At 36.4% G+C, this 19,417-nt stretch overlaps 3 protein-coding genes across 4 annotated transcripts; 2 read left to right on the top strand and 1 right to left on the bottom strand.

Moving 5' to 3' along the window:
- The first annotated feature begins 518 nt into the window (after window positions 1-518).
- On the top strand, window positions 519-5,619 carry emb (embigin). The gene is made up of 8 exons (XM_051111061.1): window positions 519-758; window positions 1,115-1,174; window positions 2,649-2,838; window positions 2,992-3,074; window positions 3,182-3,309; window positions 4,786-5,074; window positions 5,157-5,190; window positions 5,318-5,619. Exons 1-8 carry the CDS (start codon window positions 647-649, stop codon window positions 5,379-5,381), a joined length of 960 nt encoding a protein of 319 aa, XP_050967018.1. The 5' UTR covers window positions 519-646; the 3' UTR covers window positions 5,382-5,619.
- Window positions 5,403-13,577, bottom strand: mrps30 (mitochondrial ribosomal protein S30). The gene is made up of 5 exons (XM_051111060.1): window positions 12,937-13,577; window positions 12,698-12,843; window positions 8,898-9,003; window positions 7,482-7,658; window positions 5,403-6,366 (listed from the first exon to the last, which is right to left on the bottom strand). The coding sequence occupies exons 1-5, from the start codon at window positions 13,508-13,510 to the stop codon at window positions 6,101-6,103; spliced, it is 1,269 nt and encodes a 422-aa protein (XP_050967017.1). The 5' UTR covers window positions 13,511-13,577; the 3' UTR covers window positions 5,403-6,100.
- Window positions 13,578-16,863: 3,286 nt separating this feature from the next.
- On the top strand, window positions 16,864-19,016 carry hint2 (histidine triad nucleotide binding protein 2). Of its 2 annotated transcripts, none has more exons than XM_051110615.1 (5): window positions 16,864-17,033; window positions 17,137-17,316; window positions 17,453-17,557; window positions 17,648-17,720; window positions 18,750-19,016. In XM_051110615.1, exons 1-5 carry the CDS (start codon window positions 16,950-16,952, stop codon window positions 18,839-18,841), a joined length of 534 nt encoding a protein of 177 aa, XP_050966572.1. In that variant the 5' UTR covers window positions 16,864-16,949; the 3' UTR covers window positions 18,842-19,016. The 2 variants fall into 2 exon arrangements, with proteins under 2 accessions (XP_050966572.1, XP_050966573.1); XM_051110616.1 differs by having other exon boundaries at window positions 17,179-17,316.
- Window positions 19,017-19,417: the final 401 nt, after the last annotated feature.

Here is a 19,417-nt window from a genome sequence, read left to right on the forward strand (position 1 = left end):
GTGTGTACAATGACATATTGACTATAAGAGAAATTGACCTCTTTGAACCATGTGTTTATACACAAACAAACAATAAATAAATATGTATGATATGATATATGATATGACATGATATGATATGATATTGTTAGCTATGTGATATATGACAATGTCAAGAAATGTTAAACAAGAGGTAAAAGTCACAGCATAACAGGTTTAAACATAAAGTACAGGCCCCTTTAAACTGTCAGTTTGCAATGAATAATAAAGGACTGTACGTAATACAATCCTCCAGTGCAGACTGCTTTTCTCAACACCTGGCTGGCACATAAAAGAAATAAAAGGCTACTCTCATAACTACATCCACATTTGTGAATACAGGATGTACCACAAGGATGAGCTGTGAATTATAACTTGTCAAACACAGAGTTGTGCCAGCGCTCGTCACAGTACCTGCTTCATTTCAATAGAGGGTGATGTTACAGGCTTTCCAATCATTTGATCATGCAGGGCTGTATCCACCTCCTGACGCTCATAATTAATTTACACCAGGAAGCTGCAAGCATACACCAGTCCTGCCAAGTCACCATGGCTGCAGTAGAAGAGGTGAAGGGGAGGGGCCTGGTGTCTCTGGGGACCTGCTGCTGAAAAAGACGCACCAAAAGAGATGCCTCGCCCCAGACGCGCACAGCACTGCTGCAGGGAAACGGCACTCTTCTCCATGGCTAATGTCAGACATCTCATCTTACTACTCCTCTACTGTGATGGGATGAACACAGGTATGTGCATGTCTGCTTTTTAGTGTACTGCAGCATTTATGAGGCCTTGTTGTTGTTTTTTTCAAGCTCTGACCTTGTTATCAGTTAGTCTGTATTTAAGTCTCCTGATCTGTTGGTTTTTCCAGCATTTCTATGGGATGTTAAAGTGATTGTACAATTTTTGTAAGTAATTGTAAAATCATTCCTCATTGTTTTTAATATTAAGCTGAATTGAGGCTTCTAAGTAATACAAGTTTCATTTAACCTTGACTAGGCCCGTCTCTGTAATTGAATGGTGAGTTAGCAGTGTTGTTTTATTCAGTGCAACATCATATGGCATGTCTTTTTTTTTCTCTTTTTTTCTTTCTTTCTTTTAGAAACAACCCCTTCCCCGCCGTCTGATCCTGTATTTACAACACGAAAAGCTGTATCGAAAGGTATGGTTATCCTCTTCATATCTTATTAGCCAGCACAAGTATTCATTTGACATTAATAGATGTATTTATAAGTGTACAAATTATACATTTATTACAGGAGTAGCTATCCAAAAATGAAAATTTGCTGAAATTGTACTCACCCTCAGGCCATCCAAGATGCAAATGAGTTTGTTTCTTCATCAGATCAGATTTGGAGAAATTCAACATTATTTCACTTGCGCACTAATGGATCCTCTGCAGTAAATGGGTGCCGTCACAATTAGTGTCCAAACATCTGATAAACACAATAATCCACAAGTAATCCACAATTAACATCTTGTGAAGTGAACCGTTGCATGTTTGTAGCAAACAAATTCATCATTGAGGCGTTTTTAACTTCAAATTCTTGCAAAATATAAGCCCTCTAACCAAAATATTTGCTTCTCCAGTGAAAAAGTCATCTCATCGTACAGATCAAAAACCCCAAAGCTCATTATTTTTGTCTTTTCTGAGGTAAATCAATCACATGGCTAATCACAAGCTCTTTTACTGACGGCATAAATGCTTGGAAATAATATTTAATGTTTTCAGGTCTGTTCATCAATTGTAGCGCATCAACCACACAATAAAATAAAATAGTTTAGAGTTGGGGTATAGGTGTAGATGTTAATAAAACGATATAAAGAATTGATTTAAACACAAACTCATGATTCAAATCCAGTTCTAAACGAAAATGTTTGTGGATTTTGATGTGAGAGGATAACAACTTGTCCACTGCAAGAAGCGTTATGGATAGAGTAGTCAGCCAGAAGTTGACGGTATGAATTTCAAAATGCTTAATAATGGATTTGTTTTATACAAACACAGCTTTTCGCTTCACAGAATATAAATCAATGGAGCCATGTGGATTACTTGAAGAGTTTAGATGCAAAAGCCCCTAAATCCATCTGACGTATTTCTTTAAAATTAGCATTTCTTTCTGGCTACTTTGTATAGGTTTCTATGTAAGTACTGGTACTTCTGATTGGGCTGAGGCTGGAATTTAGCGAGTTTAAAGTAAAAGTCGGGAGCATTCACTCACTATCATTATCTCAGTTTTGACCGAGATGGCTTTTAGCTGGTTTTGCATCTGAACTCTTCACTTGTAGATTACTGTGATATTTTTATCAGCTGTTTGGGCTCTCATTCTGACGGCACCCATTCACTGCAGAGGATCCATTGATGAGTAAATCGTGTAAAGCAAAATTTCTCCAAATCTGTTCTGATGAAACAAACTCATCTACATCTTGGAGCATAGCATGAGGGTAAATAAACATCCAAACATAAACAACATTTTTTTTTCCTTTTTTGGGCAAATTATTTTTTTAAAACATGAATTTATCATTTTATAGTAAGGTTATCAAAAATAGCTTAATTTACTAGAGACAGTTTATTGAATTGTACATAATTACAGAGGTTTGTTTTGCTGATTGGGCTACAATTTCTTGGCATGCAGGTCAAAATCAAGTCATTACTGAAGAGCTTGCAATCCTGACACCCCAAAATATTGAGCTTTTATGTAACCTAACTGATATTCCAAATAACCCTCCAAACATTACTGGATATTGGGCTAAAGATGGACAAGAAATTGAAAACTCTGAAGAAACTGTAAATAGAATCAATGAACAGTATGTCCTTAAAAAGACGTAAGTGGATGCCTATTTCAGAAAATAATTGTGTGTAATTTCTAATGTCAAAATAATGCAAATAAGACTTGTTAAAGAAGTATAAAATTCAGCAATTCAGTATTACTAAACAATGATTTGACATGGTTTTAACTTGTTTAACCTTCTTCGTAGTTTCAGTATACAGGCCAGAGACCTGGGAAATTATTCATGCATCTTCAGAGAAAATAAGGCACAAGTAACATTTGTTTTAGATGGTATGTTGTCATTTTATGCACATATTGTGTTGTTTTATATGGTGTATATAATCATATTTATCACTTTGATTTATCTTAACCTGATGTATTTTGCGTTTGTTCTCAAGTTCCTGTAATAAAGGACAAAAGAGACAAGCCGGTAGTGAGCTACACCAGAGATTCAGTTGTACTGGAGTGTAAACTCAAATACACACCAAACACCTGGAACTGGTACAAGGCAAACAACACTGAAAAGGTGAAGGTTTTTTTTTTTATCTAATATAAAATATATTTTAGAATTTCATTATCTGAGAAATGATTTTTAATAGTTGTAGTTAAAGGGAACATCAGATGCAAAATTCATTTTTACATGGTGTTTGCATATACAGTTGAGGTCAAAAGTTTAACTTGCAGAATCTGCAAAGAAGGTTCAAATGATCACTGATGCTTCAGACAGAAAAAACGATGCATTAAGAGCCTGGGGTGTAAACGTTTCAACAGAATGAAGATGTGTACATTTTTCTTATTTTGCCGAAATATCATATTTTTTTCATTTAATACTGCCCTTCTAAAGTTACAGAAGGTGCAGACATGTTTCCTAGAAGACAAAATAAGATAAATTTACCCTGATCTTCAAAAGTTTTCACCCCCCAGCTTAATGCATCATGCTTCCTTCTGAAAGGAGAACTCCACTTCCAGAACAACAATTTACAAATGATTTACTCACCCCCTTGTCATCCACGATGTTCATGTCTTTCTTTCTTCAGTCATAAAGAAATTATGTTTTCTGAGGAAAACATTTCAACATTTTTCCCCATATAATGGACTGCTACGGTGCCCGATTTTGAACATTTCTAAACTGCAGTTTAAATGCGGCTTCAAACGATCCCAAATGCTGTTGTAAATGATTCCAGCCGAGGAAGAAGGGTCTTATCTAGCGAAACGATCGGTTATTTACATTTACATATTTTATTTTCAAAAGCTCGTCTTGCCTTGCACTCCTTGAACTCTGTATACTCTGGTTCAAGACAGTTAGGGTATGTTGAAAAACTCCAATCGTATTTGTCTCCTTCAACTTCAAAAATCATTTCAAAATCACCGACCACCAATCACCAAGTCCCGACCCAGTCTTTGCAAAGTGAACATGCAAAGATGATCAAACACCCTTAATAAAAAAGGTAAAACAGCGATATAGGACGTTTTTGATGTTGAGGGAGAACTCGAGATGGGAGTTTTTCAACATACCCTAACTGTCATGAACCGGAACAAAAACAGTCCAGGCAGAGTAAGACAAGAGGAGCGTTTGGCATTAAAAAGTATAAAAATTGTATTATTTTTATTAAAATAACCAATCGTTAAGCTAGATAAGACCCTTCTTCCTAGGCTGGGATCGTTTGAAGCCGCATTTAAACTGCATTTTGAAAGTTCAAAATCGGGGCACCATAGCAGTCCATTATAAATGTTTTCCTCAAAAAACAAAATTTCTTTACGACTGAAGAAAGAAAGACATGAACATCTTGGATGACAAGGGGGTGAGTAAATTATTTGTAAATTGTTGTTTTGGAAGTGGAGTTCTCCTTGAAGCATCAGTGAGGAATTTAACTTAAGTATGTTGCAGATTTTTCATGAAGACCCTAAAGAATCATACCAGCAACTTGTGGAAAATAGGCATCCGATGTCCTCTTTAATATTTAGTCAACAATAACACTGTTCAATCTTTTTCTCTTCACAGGAGCTCATCAATGTTACTGCAAACCCTCTGAACTATAAGATCTTTAATAATGGAAATCGAACAAAACTGACTATACTGAATCTGTCTGAGGAACATTCTGGAAAGTACATATGCAGCGCTGTGTTTGATATCAAACCCAGCGAGTCTTACATAGAGCTAAAGGTCTTGTCATACACTGAGCCTCTCAAACCCTTCATTGCCATAGTGGTTGAAGTCATTGTCCTGGTCACACTGATTTTGCTGTGGGAAAAATGCAGCAAGCCACAGCATGACAGCTCTTCTGCAGGAGGTACATTTAACTTACATGAATAAGCAGAACGTATGAGGAATAATTGTGCATATTTCAAAATTAACAATTTACTCATTTGCAGAAAATGATGTCTGCTCTGAACAAACCACCAAACTGTAAGTGTTCAGATCAGTTCATATGATTTTAAAGATTCACTAAATATATTTGGTAAACATTAAAATAGTTATACTTAATTGGAGGTTCTTCAGACACTGGCATTGACGGTGTTCATTTTTGTTCTAGCACTCGTGACGAGAGCAACGGAGTGGAGAACAACACAGCAAGACGAAGAAAACTGGACGACTGAGGTTTTCATTTTAACAGATGAAAAAAAAAAAATGTGTGATGCATATCCCTTTTATTCTGCTTTAGAAACTTGTGGCTTGAATCACAGTAATAAGCAATAAGGATTTTTGCCTAAACTAATTCTGTCACATATCATATATATTCTTATATAAGTAGAATATAAGAATAAGGCATCTAAATATAACCGTATAAGGCATGTTTTCATAATATTCAATATAGTGTTATTGTTAAAGTTGAAGTGTTCATATGACCTTTTGAAAATCAATTTAATAAAGGTCAACTATAGATAAAACTGATTCCTTTTCTGATGACTTTATTAAAAGACTTAAATCGCTTCATATAATGTAATAATATAATTTATCTTTTATTCATATATAAACATTGATTAACACAGACACAGAGGTCAAAGGAAGCTCAGCATTGCTTGATGCATGAGAGCCAATGAGGTTTTTCTATCATATGAAGCAATCGTACATCTTCAGAAGATATGAATCAAACTGCTTGATTCATAAGGATTACCTTAACTTTTTTGGGGTGAGCTATTCCTTTAAATACAAAAATGACTGCATTGTTGATTTTTCAACAATCTTTTAATTTTCTGTTCTATTTTTGGCACTTAAGTTCTTAAACTTAAATGAAGACAAAAATAACATGCAGCTGCATATATTATGTTTATTGACACGCAGAACAGTCAAATCATATTTCCATTCTTCAGCATTTTCAACACTGTGGTTTGTTTAATAAAAACTGCAGCAGCAGTTTAAGAACGGCATCATTCAAGCCCACTATGTCTCCGTCTGTGATTCTCTCATACAGACGCATACTTTCTGTGCCCCAGCATAAGTTCTTCCTGCTATTGTTGACATCAGCCCTTGGACTCAAAGCCAGAGTATTGAGCTGATAGCAGAAAAATGAGAAGAACTGCCCATCCGTGATGACAGCCTGAGACACGAATGGCCTGCTCACATCCTCTTCACTCCAAAAACCTGGGCAGAACAAAACCCATTTAGTTATTAATGAAGCATGCATGAGTTGATTGTGAAAACAATGAATCAGTTCACTTGAAAAGTGCTTTTAAAGGAGAAGTCCACTTCCAAAACAAAGATTCACATATAAAGTACTCACACCGCCTTGTCATCCAAAATGTTCATGTGTCTCTTTCTTCAGTCGTAAAGAAATTATGTTTTTTGAGGAAAACATTTCTGCATTTTTCTCCATATAATGGACTGATATGGTTCCCCCGATTTTGAACTTCCAAAATGCAGTTTAAATGCAGCTTCAAACGATCCCAAATGTGGTTGTAAACGACCCCAGCCGAGAAAGAAGGGTCTTATCTAGCGTAACGATTGGTTATTTTCATTAAAAAAAAATAAAATTTAAATACTTTTTCATCTCAAATGCTCGTTTTGCCTTTCTCTCAGAACTCTGTGTATTCTGACTCAAGACCTTTAGGGTATGTCGAAAAACTCCATTCATATTTTCTCTTTCAACTTCAGAAATCATGTCAAAATCATGCTACATCACTGCAGCAGTACCGACACAATCTATGCAAAGTGAACATGCAAAGATGATCAAACACCCTTAACAAAAAAGATAAAACAGCGATATAAGACGATTTCGAAGTTGAGGGAGAACATGAGATGAGTGTTTTTTGACATACCCTAACTGTCATGAACCGGAACAAAAACAGTTCAGGCAGAGTAAGACAAGACAAACGTTTGGTATTTAAAAGTATGTAAATTGTATTATTTTTATGAAAATAACCGATTGTTTCGCTAGATAAGACCCTTTTTCCTTGGCTGGGATCGTTTACAACCACATTTGGGATCGTTTGAAGCCGCATTTAAACTGCATTTTGAAAGTTCAAAATCGGGGCACCATATCAGTCCATTATATGGAGAAAAATCCTGAAATGTTTTCCTCAAAAACATAATTTTATGGCTAAAGTAAGAAAAAAACATTAACATCTTGGATGACCACAGGGGTGAGTAAATTATTTGTAAATTGTTGTTCTGGAAGTGGACTTCTCCTTTAACCTGTTCTTTGGGACAATTCTGTCACCATTTTAAAAAAAACCCCCAAAGCTTACAGAAACACTAACCTTGATACATAGCCTGTGCACCCGTCCATGCGAACAGGCTGGCAATACTGTTGGCTCTCAGTGACACCTCAACCTGATCAGAGAGGCCTCTCTTGCTCATTTTGTCCCTGCGGAACCTATCAGGGACCATGTGAAACTGTGTGTGACCATAGTCGCATGGATCTTCCAGTTTGGCACCTGTGGGGTAAAACAACATGCACTTAATTTCAGCGTAATGTCATGGATTTAAACTACAAACTTCTGATATACCACTAGCCACAAGAGGCTGTACACTACAGCAGCTGCATTTTAATTTTAATATTAATACTTATTTTGTTAATATTTAAATCATTTTTAAAGATTTATGAGGGTCCTTTGGATGATTGATGGGGTCTCCTACTGCCCCCTGGTTGAGTGTTCTTATCAGTTGCTTTTGTACAACTGGCAACAGCAATGTGATACAAGACCAATGCTCAAAAAAATCTTTTATTTTTATTAAGGAACTTATATTTGAATTTTAATAGCAAACACTTCTTTCTCTACGTAACAGTTCATTAGCCTAAATTTACATTAAGTCCTTACAGTTACCAAGCAACATGGCGACTTTCTCCATAATATAGAATGTGCAGCAAATATGAATGTGGCTCATCCAATCGGAATTTAAATATCTGTTGCATCATGGGAGCAGTGTTGATTCTGTTAAAGGTCCAGTGCAGCGCTTTGAAACACATTATTCTGTACCAGACTTCTTTCTTCCAATGGAAAGCATATTTACACTTTCTGAATCTGTCCCTTTCCCCTACATAATAAACTATGTGCCATTCACCATACAGAAAACATGAATTCTATGAACAAGTGACCGATTTTAGCCATAGCTTTATCGTCTATTTATAGTGAAGGGGCGGGACGCTTTGGATTCTAAAGAGCATTTGATTGGACAAACAGTTGAAGCGCAGGGTGATGCCATCAAAATCATTGATTCATATTGGCGAAAGCTAGAGACTGTAAGTTTTGAATGCTTATATCTTGTAAATGCAAATTTTGTAATTGTTTTGAAACACACTAGCTTATAGATAAACTTAAGACTAAAAATGACAAAAAAAATAAAAATAAATAAAAATTACATTTTGATTTCATGGGGGCTTTAACTAAAACTATTAAAATAATATCTGTTAAAACTAAAAGTTGAAATAAAATAAAATATAAACATTTGATAAAAATAACATGAAAGCAAAAATTAGAAATGTTGTTTTGGCAACTGAGACTAAGTACTAAAAATGAAATATAAATACATTACAGCTAAATAGAAATGCTGCACTGCTAAAACTTAAATGAAAACTAAAAAAACGTAAAAGTATATTTAAAATATTAATAAATACTATAATACAATATAATAAAAAAAAAAAAAAAATGCTAAAAACACCAGAATACACCAACCTATGAAGATGTTGTTGTCATACTGTCTCCTAAACAACGGGAGCTGGTCAGGAGCCAAAGTGATATCAGGAACTTCAGCAGAGATCTCTGCCTCAAGAGGAACAAACTGCAGGAAATGACATCACCATTAAGCATATAATCACACATTAATGCTATTTATAGCTATTTATTCATGTCACACACTTACAGCAATGCAAGAAACTTTCCTCCACTTACTGCTGGTTATTTTCACATGGTTTGCATTCAGTAGTAATGCAGCAAGACACTCATAATAAAAGACCAAAATCAGTATAACCTTATTGGTGATGCATACTTTGTACAGGCAAGCTGATGAATATAAACGCAAAGTGCAAAGTTTCACATTAAGCGTTTTCCCACAGAAAAACATTATAAAGCAAACATTAAGCATTTAGCACACTGCGTTCATATTCCGGGCTCATCTGCTTGCCTATATATAATAATGATGTTAAGTTCTGTGCTGGGGCTTTTGAGTGTGTCGAAATCCCAGAAACTTTCAGTGAAGCATATATCGAGGCTTGTATCACTTTAGAGCAATGATGTCACTGATGACGTCCAAAGCCTTGCTTCCCCTCTGACTAGCTTAGGAAGCGGTTTGTATCTTGCAAATTCACAGTCCTCTGCCCAGTTAAACTGAGCCACTTTCCAGTGTAATATAACCTAACCTAACCTAACCGGGCTGTCAGTTTAACGTGTTAACTTAATTAATTAGTTATTAAAAAATTTTGATTAAAAAATTTTAACGCAGTTAATGCACTAGCCCCCCCCAGACCCTGTACATCATCTTATATTTCATATAGTTGACTGTTGACAAATATAACACAGGACAACAACTCCATAAATGCAGTTATGCCCTAAAATTGAATACATTGGTGCAAAATAAAATTGTGTGTGTGTTTGTGTGTAAAATATTCCTTTCTAAAGCTACAATTTTTATGTTTACTTGACACGTTCTCATTTAACACAAGCCTTTAATCTTTTTTGGGCATTTTCACAGTCAAATTTATTTTGCAATTAAGTAATCGAAACATCATGTTCTTAGATTAAAAATTTGAATTGACTGACAGCCCTAATAATATATTTACAAGCCTTAACTGGTGCAAAATACAGCGCATAGCAGATCACATCAAGTCTTCTGTAATGCACCGCTTGTTTTACACTCTTCGGCCACCAGGTGGTATTGTGAGCAAATGAAGCCTCGAAAAAGAGAGGGGGTTCAATCTTCAACTGGCTGGCGGGAGCCGTCACTGGCAGGTCACGTGACCTGCCAGTGGCTGGTGGCAGCTGTCAGTCTGATTTTGGGCGGGCTGACTGGCAGCTGCCAGCTGGCAGTATGCCTCAACAAGTTTCAGCAACAACAGATTTTCGGCAGATTTTGTGTTTTGTGCTTAATTTCTTATTGTGAAACTGTTCAGTTCTTTATTTTTAGCGCGATTAAAAATAAAATTAAAAAAATAAAATAAAAATAATTTGGTTAATGCAGCTTCTACTGGTCGCTCAGTCAGCCGCGAGAGCGCTCCGAGGTTAACGCGTTCTCTGCCACTCTTGCTACAAGGAAATATATAATTTCACGATCATTAATATATTCTTATGGGTCTAGTCTTTTAGTTTATCAACATTTCATGGAGTTTTATTATGAATAAAGTGTTTAAATGGCCGTGGTTTCAACTGGCAGCTTATTGTCGCTTCCACTTCCAGTTCAGTCAGACAGCCGCGAGAGCGCTCCGAGGTTAACGCGTTTTCTACCACTCTTGCTACAAGGAAATATATAATTTCATGATCGTTAATATATTCTTATGGGTATAGTCTTTTTATATGCCGACGTTTTATGCAGGTTTCTTACAAATAAATGGTTCAAATGGCCGTGATTTCAACTGGCAGCTTATTGTAGCTTCCACTGGCAGCTCAGTCAGCCGCGAGGGCGCTCCGAGTTTAGGCGAAGCGTCAGTAAGCAACCAGTCGCGATCACGTTCATTTGACCGCTTTAGTTGTGGAAAAAAAAACAAAACTAAAACGTCAATCATACTAAAGAACAGAGTCATAAGAATACATTCATAACAATAAAATAGTGTATTTCCTTGCAGCGAGAGTGACAGAGAAGGCGTTATACTCACAGATCTAAAGCGGTTGAGACTGCCAGCCACCAGCCCGCCACTGGCAGGTCACGTGACCTGCCAGAATCAGACTGGCAGCTGCCACCAGCCACTGACAGGCAGACTGGCAGCTGCCACCAGCCACTGACAGGTCACATGACCTGTCAGTGGCAGCTCCTGCCAGCCAGTTGAAGATCGAACCCCTACTGTCGAAAAATGAACCCTTGTATGAAGCACTAGGCTGAAAAGCTTCAATGTTTTATCCACCTCATTTTTCCCATAAGAGTGGGTCAGCCATTTGTACATTTTGTGTGTTTGGTTTCCGGTCTCATCCACTTCCAGCTATTTTTAGCTGCACAAAAAAGCTTGATATTGCAATCTGGTGTGTCTTACCATATTATATATGTATATATGTATTATCTTAATTATTAACACACGGGTTTGTAGTGCAAACTGTTTTGCCGTTTAATGCACTTCGATATTCTTCTCGTTATTTCTCTATGGTGAATTATGAACCGGACGTCTAACACATTACCAGAAAACAGCTTACTGCCGCACTGAAAAATAAGGCGGATAAGTCTTCATCTTGCCACCACTACTATATAAACTACACATCATTAATAAGATGTAAACTGAATTTGATCTTTTAATACATTAATGCACTTTAAGTGTTTTGCACATTAAACGTTTTAGAACGTCCTGCTGTTTTTAGTGATTGAAATGTTGCAGAAGGTGCTTTATGAGATTTGCAAATGGCCAAAACTTGAACTTTGTTCACAAATCTTTGTTTTTTTTTCTTTTATTCATTATTTTGAGAGATGATCTAAATATGTGTATATTGGAAACAGAAAATTGACAAGCTTGTGCTACAGTTCTATGGATTCAGAACTATGAATTCCTTAAGTGTTGCATGACAACATTGCAAAATGTGACCCTGGACCACAAAACCAGTCATAAGGGTCAATTTTCTCAAACTGAGATTTATACAACATCTGAAAGTGGAATAAATACGCTTTCCATTGATGTATGGTTTGTTATGATAGAACAATATTTAGCCAAGATACAACTATTTGAAAACCTGGAATCTGAGGGTGCAAAAAAATCTAAATATTGAGAAAATCACCTTTAAAGTTGTCCAAATTAAGTTTTTAACAATGTATATTACTAATCAAAAATTATTTTATGATATATTTACAGTAGGAAGTTTACAAAATATCTTCATGGCACATGATCTTTACTTAATATCCTAATGATTTTTGGCATAAAATGAAAATCAGTAATTTTGACCCATACAATGTATTTTTGGCTATTGCTTCAAATATTCCCCAGCGACTTAAGACTGGTTTTGTGGTCCAGGGTCACAAATAACATCACCACAGACTTTTACATTGTCTAACAAGTACATTTAAACTGCCTGCAGTCATGGTTAAAATAATGCGCACAAAATAAATTCATCATAAACCAGGGGTGCTCAACCCAGGACCTGGAGATCAACTTTCCTGCAGAGTTCAGCTCCAACCCTGACCAAACACACCTGAACCAGCCAATTAGGATCTGAAAGAGCCCTTGATAATTACAGACAGGTGTGTTTGATTAGGGTCGGAACTAAACTCTGCAGAAAGGTCGATCTCCAGAAACAGGGTTGGGCACCCCTGTCCTTAACAATACCCTAAAATTACAGCACTCTACCTCAGGAAGTTGTTGTGGGATTCTGATCTGACTGTGAGGTTTGTCATCAATCTGGAACCTCATAGGCTCGACCCGTCCTCTTCTGTGGCCCTCTGGGATAGTCCTTTCTCCCCGTAACCAGTAATAGTTAACTTGGGGGTCAAAATCTTCAAACAATAAACAAAAATAAATAAATGCATACATAAAAACCAGAAAACACATTATATAAGCAATATAGGTCAAATACAGGTCAAACTCACCTAAACTAGACTGACTCAGCACTGAGTTTTCTTTGGCCAGAAGGTTTTTCAGACCACACACAATGTTCCTTAACAACGGAGTGACGAATTGCTCTTGCTGTTTATGGGTGAAAGCCTTCCCTTTCTTCACGTACCAGTGTTCCTGTAAGAGGGAGTCGCAGACTAAAGATTTCACCTCAGACAGCACAGACTCACCAACCACCGCTGCCGACTCCGCATTTGTTGACGCGGTGTATTTCTCGGGCAGACCGCTGACATATGCCGTTTTGGTGTAGTGCTGATACCATTTGTCCGCGTTGAGAGCAAATGTCTGTGGGTAAATCACGTACTTCTTGCGCTGAACGCGAGTGAGCGCTCGGATCTTCTCCTGTGCCGTGCACGCGCGCAGCTGCTCGAAGAACTCAACGGCCACACGCCTCTTTGCAGACTTACTCTTCGCGGTTCGAGAGGGCAGAATGGGTGGATACAAACTCTTAGCTGTGGAAGCTTCGACCTGGACATTTCTGTTACAGACGAGGCGTGCTGATGTACTGGAGAGGAGAGGATGCAAGGGCAACCTGCTGCAGGACGCCATGTTTCTCCCACATGTTATTCTTCTGTCATTCAGTGCCGCTGTGTGTTTGTCTACTGCCGTCTGCTGGAGTGGATGAGAGGAGAAGATCAATCGTATGACGGCGTTAATCTCTTATAAACAGATTTTTATTCAGAGTAAACCAGTATTTACAGAAATAAAAAAATTAAGATAGACTAAAATACGTTAATATAAACATATTTTTGTAATAGCTATCATGAAACTGTGTGCTATACAAAAAATTTATTAATAAAAATATACATTGTTCAAGACCTCTCTCACTTTTATGGGAAAATAAACTTGAATTTTCTAAATATATTGAATATTCGAAAAAAAAAAATGAAAATTTTATTAAATTAACCCATCCACTTTATTTTTCAATGCGTAAGCAAGCCTGTGGGCGAGACTTCCGGTTCCTTAGCCACTATAATAGCGAGAAGAATAACAACGTGCAGCAAACGGTAAAACTGTTTGCACTACAAACTAGTGTGTTCATAATTAAGATAATACATTATAATATGGTAAGACACACCAATTTGCAATATGAAGCAGCAAAATGAGCTGTTTTGTACAGCTAAAAAGCTGTCGATATTTGAAAATAAGGTGAATATTTTAATTACATTTACATTTACATTTATTCATTTAGCAGACGCTTTTATCCAAAGCGACTTACAGGTGGGGAATACATCAAGCGATTTGTCATAAAGAGGCAAAACGACCTACGAAGTGCTCAAATTACCATATAACAGGCATTGTTCAAATAAGTACGGGAAAAGAGTAAAAAAAATAATTTTTATTTTTATTTTATTTTATTTTTTTTCAAGTAGTGTCGAAAGAGATGGGTTTTCAGCAGTCGCTTGAAAGTTGTTAGGGAGTTGGCTTTCCGGATAGCGGTGGGAAGATCATTCCACCAGCCAGGAACGGTGTAAGAGAATGTTCTGGAAAGTGATTTTGTGCCTCTTTGTGATGGTACAATGAGGCGTCGCTCACTGGCGGATCTCAGAGTTCTGGAGGGAGTGTAGATTGGTAGCAGCGAGTGGAGGTAGGCGGGCGCTGAGCCTGCGGCTGTTCTATATGCAAGCATCAGCGTCTTGAACTTGATGCATGCTGCAATTGGGAGCCAGTGCAGGGTGATAAAGAGAGGTGTGACATGGGCCAGTCGTGCTGCTGCATTCTGAATCATTTGTAGAGGTTTGATTGTGCATGAGGGAAGACCGGCTAGAAGAGCATTGCAGTAGTCCAGCCTGGAGATGACCAGGTTTTAAGTTTATTAACCTAAACTTAAACCGCACATTCTTAAATGCATAAAAAGTTTACTAAAATAAATAAATACATACATAAAAACCTTGATTTAGGTTAGGCTCTACATAGACAGTATTAGAAACTCTTGAACATGAAAGGTATACAGACGTTTGCAGACGACACCACACTCATCGGCCTCATTCAGGATGGTGAAGAGTCTGCTTACAGACAAGAGGTTGAGCAGCTCGCTGTCTGGTGCAGTCTTAACAACCTGGAGCTCAACACGCTCAAAACAGTGGAGATGATCATAGACTTCAGGAGAAACCCCCCTGCACTCCCCCCTCTCAGCATCATGGACAGCACTGTGGCTGCAGTGGAGACATTCAAGTTCCTAGGGTCCATCATCTCCTGGGGCCTGAAGTGGGACACTCACATCGACTCCATTGCAAAAAAGGCCCAACAAAGGTTGTACTTCCTTCGACAGCTGAGGAAGTTCAACCTGCCATAGGAGCTGCTGAAACAGTTCTACTCAGCCGTCATCAAATCTGTTCTTTGCACATAAGTAACTGTCTAGTTTGGCTCAGCTACAAAATCAGACACCAGAAGATTACAGAGAACGGTTCGGACCGCCGAGAGGATTATTGGTGCTCCCCTGCCCACCCTTAAAGAACTGTATACATCCAGAGTGAGGAAAAGGGCTCAGAAAATCACTCTGGATCCCTCACACCCATGCCATCCCCTTTTCGAACTTTTGCCATCTGGTCTGCGCTACAGAGCCACAAATACCAGGACAGCCAGACATAAGAACAGTTTCTTCACTCGGGCAATATACCTAATGAACAGTTAAATGTTCCAGACCCCCCCCCCAATTGTGCAATAAAAATATGTGCAATAACCATTATTTGTTACCACCTTCATCTCAGTACATCCCGGCATCTCATTCTATTCTACTCTACTCTAATCTATTCTGTTCTTTTTCTATCATCTGTAGCACAACTGTATATACAATTTATTTATTTTCTTAAATCTTATATTGCAATTTTTGTCTATTTATATTTACATATGTGTATTTTTTTATTCTCAACTTATATTATTTTCTCTGTGTTGTTGTTGTCGTCTCTGTACACTGGAAGCCTGTGACACCAAAACAAATTCCTTGTATGCGTAAGCATACTTGGCAATAAAGCTGTTCTGATTCTGATTCTGTAAAATGTAAAAGTTCATGAGCTTTACACAGTATTTAATATATTTTAATACCATATTGTGCCCAATGATCTGTAATAGAGATCTGTGGTTTTACCTTTATTTATTTGTTTGTTTTTTTGTAGTTTTTTTCTCCCTTTTCTGTATATATGCATACAATTGTGTAATGTACAATATATGCATTTGAACATAAGTATGTTATGTGTTTATTCAATATGCAATACATTACCAGTCAAAAGTTTTTGAACAGTAAGATTTTTCATGTTTTTTAGATTTTAGAGAAGTCCCTTCTGCTCACCAACCCTGCATTTATTTGATTTATTTATTCCATTTGAATTTATTTTGAAATGTAATTCATTCCTGTGATTTCTATGCTGAACTTTTGTACCATTACTCCAGTCACATGATCCTTCAGAAATGATGTTGAAAACAATCCATTTCTTGAAGTTTCTTTGATGAATAGAAAGATCAGAAGAACAGCATTTATCTGAAACAGAAATCTTTTGTAACATTATAACCCCCCCGCCCCCAAAATTGAATCTTTCTTTATATTTAATCCTGAAAAAATGTACTCAACTGTTTTTAATAACAATAATAACGATTATAATAATAATAATAGGTTTCTTGAACAGCAAATCACCATATTAGAACGATTTCTGTAGGATCATATGACACTGAAGCCTGGATATTTAGTAATATTACTGCTTTTGCTGTATTTTGGATCAAATAAATGCAGGCTTGGTGATCTTTAAAAAAACATTGAAAATATATGTATGTAAATCTGGCGAATATGTTAAGGGATACTTTTCACCTAAAAAAGCAACATTACGTTTTTCTTTATTCTGTAATTCAAAATAACGGAACTGTGAATAGCTTTGGAGACTTTTATTTTGAAATCCGCATAACTTTTGAGCACCGGATGTAAACAAATGCTCAGCAACAGCACATGAGAAGTGAAATTCCATGGAATATGGACGCTGTTTGTCCTTAAACTGCAATGACAGCCCGCAGTATTTTACTAGCCCGGCAGGTTTTGCCACTTGGACATCATTTACGGCGTGTCTTAACGTTACCTGTGAAGGTGTTTAATTCTTAAGTTAAAGTTTCATGCACACGCTGTCTGAGTTTATGTGCGCGAAAGACTTCATCTGCCGTTGACCTAATCTGTTGTGTACATGTTTTAGATGCTGTTGCTGAGGTTTTGTTTGTTTGCTTGTTTGTATCAGACCTTCTGCTCTTCGACGCGTGATGAGGTTCACTTGGCAAAGGAGGCCAGCAGGAAATACGGAAAACCTGAACCCACTATATTTTCTAAAATAATTGACAAAACCATCCCTGCAGTTATCATTTATGAGGATGACAAAGTAAGCCTTTAGGACTACTTGCTTAATATATTAAGTAACATTATGACATATTTATCTTTTAATTATTTTTTTGTAAACAGTTTCATGTGTTTTAAAATGAACAGTTTGAATATCAGTTTGCATTTGCTTTTTGCAGTGTCTAGCCTTCAGAGATGTAAATCCCCAGGCTCCTGTGCATTTCCTGGTTATTCCAAGGATTCCCATTCCCAGGATCAGTGAAGCGCACGATGATGATGCTTCGGTTTGTCTGTCTATATACATTTGGTTAATTTCTAGTTACATAATAATTACAGAGGTTCACACCTCTAAAATCTTGACATTTTCCATCCAGCTCTTGGGTCATCTCTTGATAGTGGCTAAAAACATAGCAAAGAAAGAAGGACTGGATGAAGGATACAGAGTTGGTGAGTGAAATATATATTTTTATTGAAACGAGAGAAAACATTTTTTTTTACTGTCATATTTGACACATCAGGCTTTCATGACTCAAATAGTATAATGTATAAGAATATGGAACTTATAACTGAGGTGGAAAAAACACCTCAGACACTTAAGTTCAAAAGTACATAATTGTTTTCTATGTGAATATATTTTAAATATATTTATTCCTGTGATGCAAAGCTGAATTTTCAGCATCATTACTCCAGTCTTTAGTGTCACACGATCCTTCAGAAATCATTCTAATACACTGATTTATTATCAATGTTGAAAACAGTTGTTTTGTTGGAACCTTTGATACTTTTTTCAGGATTCTTTAATAAATAAAAAGTGAAAAAAAGAACAGCACTAAGTTAAAATAGAAATCTTTTGTAAAAATATAAACGTTCAGTCAGTAAATTTTATCCTGTCTTTTTTTTTTTTGAAAGAAAAAAAAGTATTAAGAAATTAATACTTTTATTCACCAAAGATGTGTTAAATTGATCAAAAGTGATAGCAAAAACTTGCATTATTAGAAAATATGTCTATTTTTCATAAATACAGAATGATTCTTTCTAACTTTTTATTCAGCAAAGAATCCTGAAAATAGAATCATAGGTTCCAAAAAAAAATAAGCAGCACAATATTGATAATAAAAGTAACAAATCAGCATATTAGAATGATTTCTGAAGGATTGTGTGATTACTGGAGTAATTATGCTGAAAATTCACCTTTGCTTTACAGGAATAAATTATATTTTAAAAGTAAGTGGATATTCAGGTAACTAGTAATGAAATCAATGAGGTCTTTTAGACAGTCTAACAGACTACTTACATAAAATGTTTGTGTACAAAAAAAGATTGTGTACAACAGGTTTTGAGTGTTCATTTAAAATACAGTAGGATTTATTAGGGTAATATCTGAAGTATATTTAGTATATTACACTGTAATAGCAACATGTCATTAGCTTTAAAGAATGTGTTATTTGTTTAACTATCTGTCGTTATTATTTACAGTCATTAATGATGGAAAAAATGGGGCGCAGTCCGTGTATCACCTTCACATTCATGTTCTTGGAGGACGGCAAATGAAATGGCCTCCAGGATAAATGGACCACTGTCAGAATAACAGTAATGTTCTGCATTTTTAGAGATAAACATAACTGATATACAGTACAAAATGGAAAAATTGTTGGATATTATCAAAAGAAATGTTTGTCAAATAATGAGAGAGTGGCAAAGTGTGAAACAATTTTTACATTAAAAGAATTTTAATGGTTTTCAGTCTGGAGTTGATGTTTACAAGCTGTTGAATAATCTGCACTTAACTGGGTTGGGTTACTTTTACTGTTGTTTACGGTCATCGCTGGGTAATAAAAATGTTCGGGTGAGATTTGCAGGTTTTATAGGTTGATATGTGTTCAGAATATGCAAAATGCAGCATATGCAAAAATGAAAAATAAATGGGAAGTAAGTGCACAATGTGTTTTAGTCATGAAATGCAAGCAGAACAAGTGTCTTGCTTAAATTGTGGCATTCAAGTCAATGGGGCAATTTACATATTAATGAATTTAGTGCACACATTCCTTCTGCCCATGAATAAGGGCCTCTGTGTTTATACCATGATGACATTTCAGGATGTGCTGAAATACAAACACACAACCTGAAATATTGTATTAGACCTG

The sequence above is a fragment of the Labeo rohita genome, chromosome 5, assembly GCF_022985175.1.
Source record: "Labeo rohita strain BAU-BD-2019 chromosome 5, IGBB_LRoh.1.0, whole genome shotgun sequence".
In the NCBI taxonomy this organism is placed as follows: Eukaryota; Metazoa; Chordata; class Actinopteri; order Cypriniformes; family Cyprinidae; genus Labeo; species Labeo rohita.

Excerpts from the sequence above, each read along its gene's own strand:
- emb (XM_051111061.1), top strand. The coding sequence starts at position 647 with ATGCCTCGCCCCAGACGCGCACAGCACTGCTGCAGGGAAACGGCACTC. Across the intron at positions 759-1,114 it reads CTGTGATGGGATGAACACAG|AAACAACCCCTTCCCCGCCG; the intron begins GTATGTGCATGT and ends TCTTTCTTTTAG. Across the intron at positions 1,175-2,648 it reads ACGAAAAGCTGTATCGAAAG|GTCAAAATCAAGTCATTACT; the intron begins GTATGGTTATCC and ends CTTGGCATGCAG.
- mrps30 (XM_051111060.1), bottom strand. The coding sequence starts at position 13,510 with ATGGCGTCCTGCAGCAGGTTGCCCTTGCATCCTCTCCTCTCCAGTACA. Across the intron at positions 12,844-12,936 it reads GCTGAGTCAGTCTAGTTTAG|ATTTTGACCCCCAAGTTAAC; the intron begins GTGAGTTTGACC and ends TATTGTTTGAAG. Across the intron at positions 6,367-7,481 it reads TGCACAGGCTATGTATCAAG|GTTTTTGGAGTGAAGAGGAT; the intron begins GTTAGTGTTTCT and ends TGTTCTGCCCAG.
- hint2 (XM_051110615.1), top strand. The coding sequence starts at position 16,950 with ATGACAGCCCGCAGTATTTTACTAGCCCGGCAGGTTTTGCCACTTGGA. Across the intron at positions 17,558-17,647 it reads CGCACGATGATGATGCTTCG|CTCTTGGGTCATCTCTTGAT; the intron begins GTTTGTCTGTCT and ends TTTTCCATCCAG. Across the intron at positions 17,721-18,749 it reads GGATGAAGGATACAGAGTTG|TCATTAATGATGGAAAAAAT; the intron begins GTGAGTGAAATA and ends TATTATTTACAG.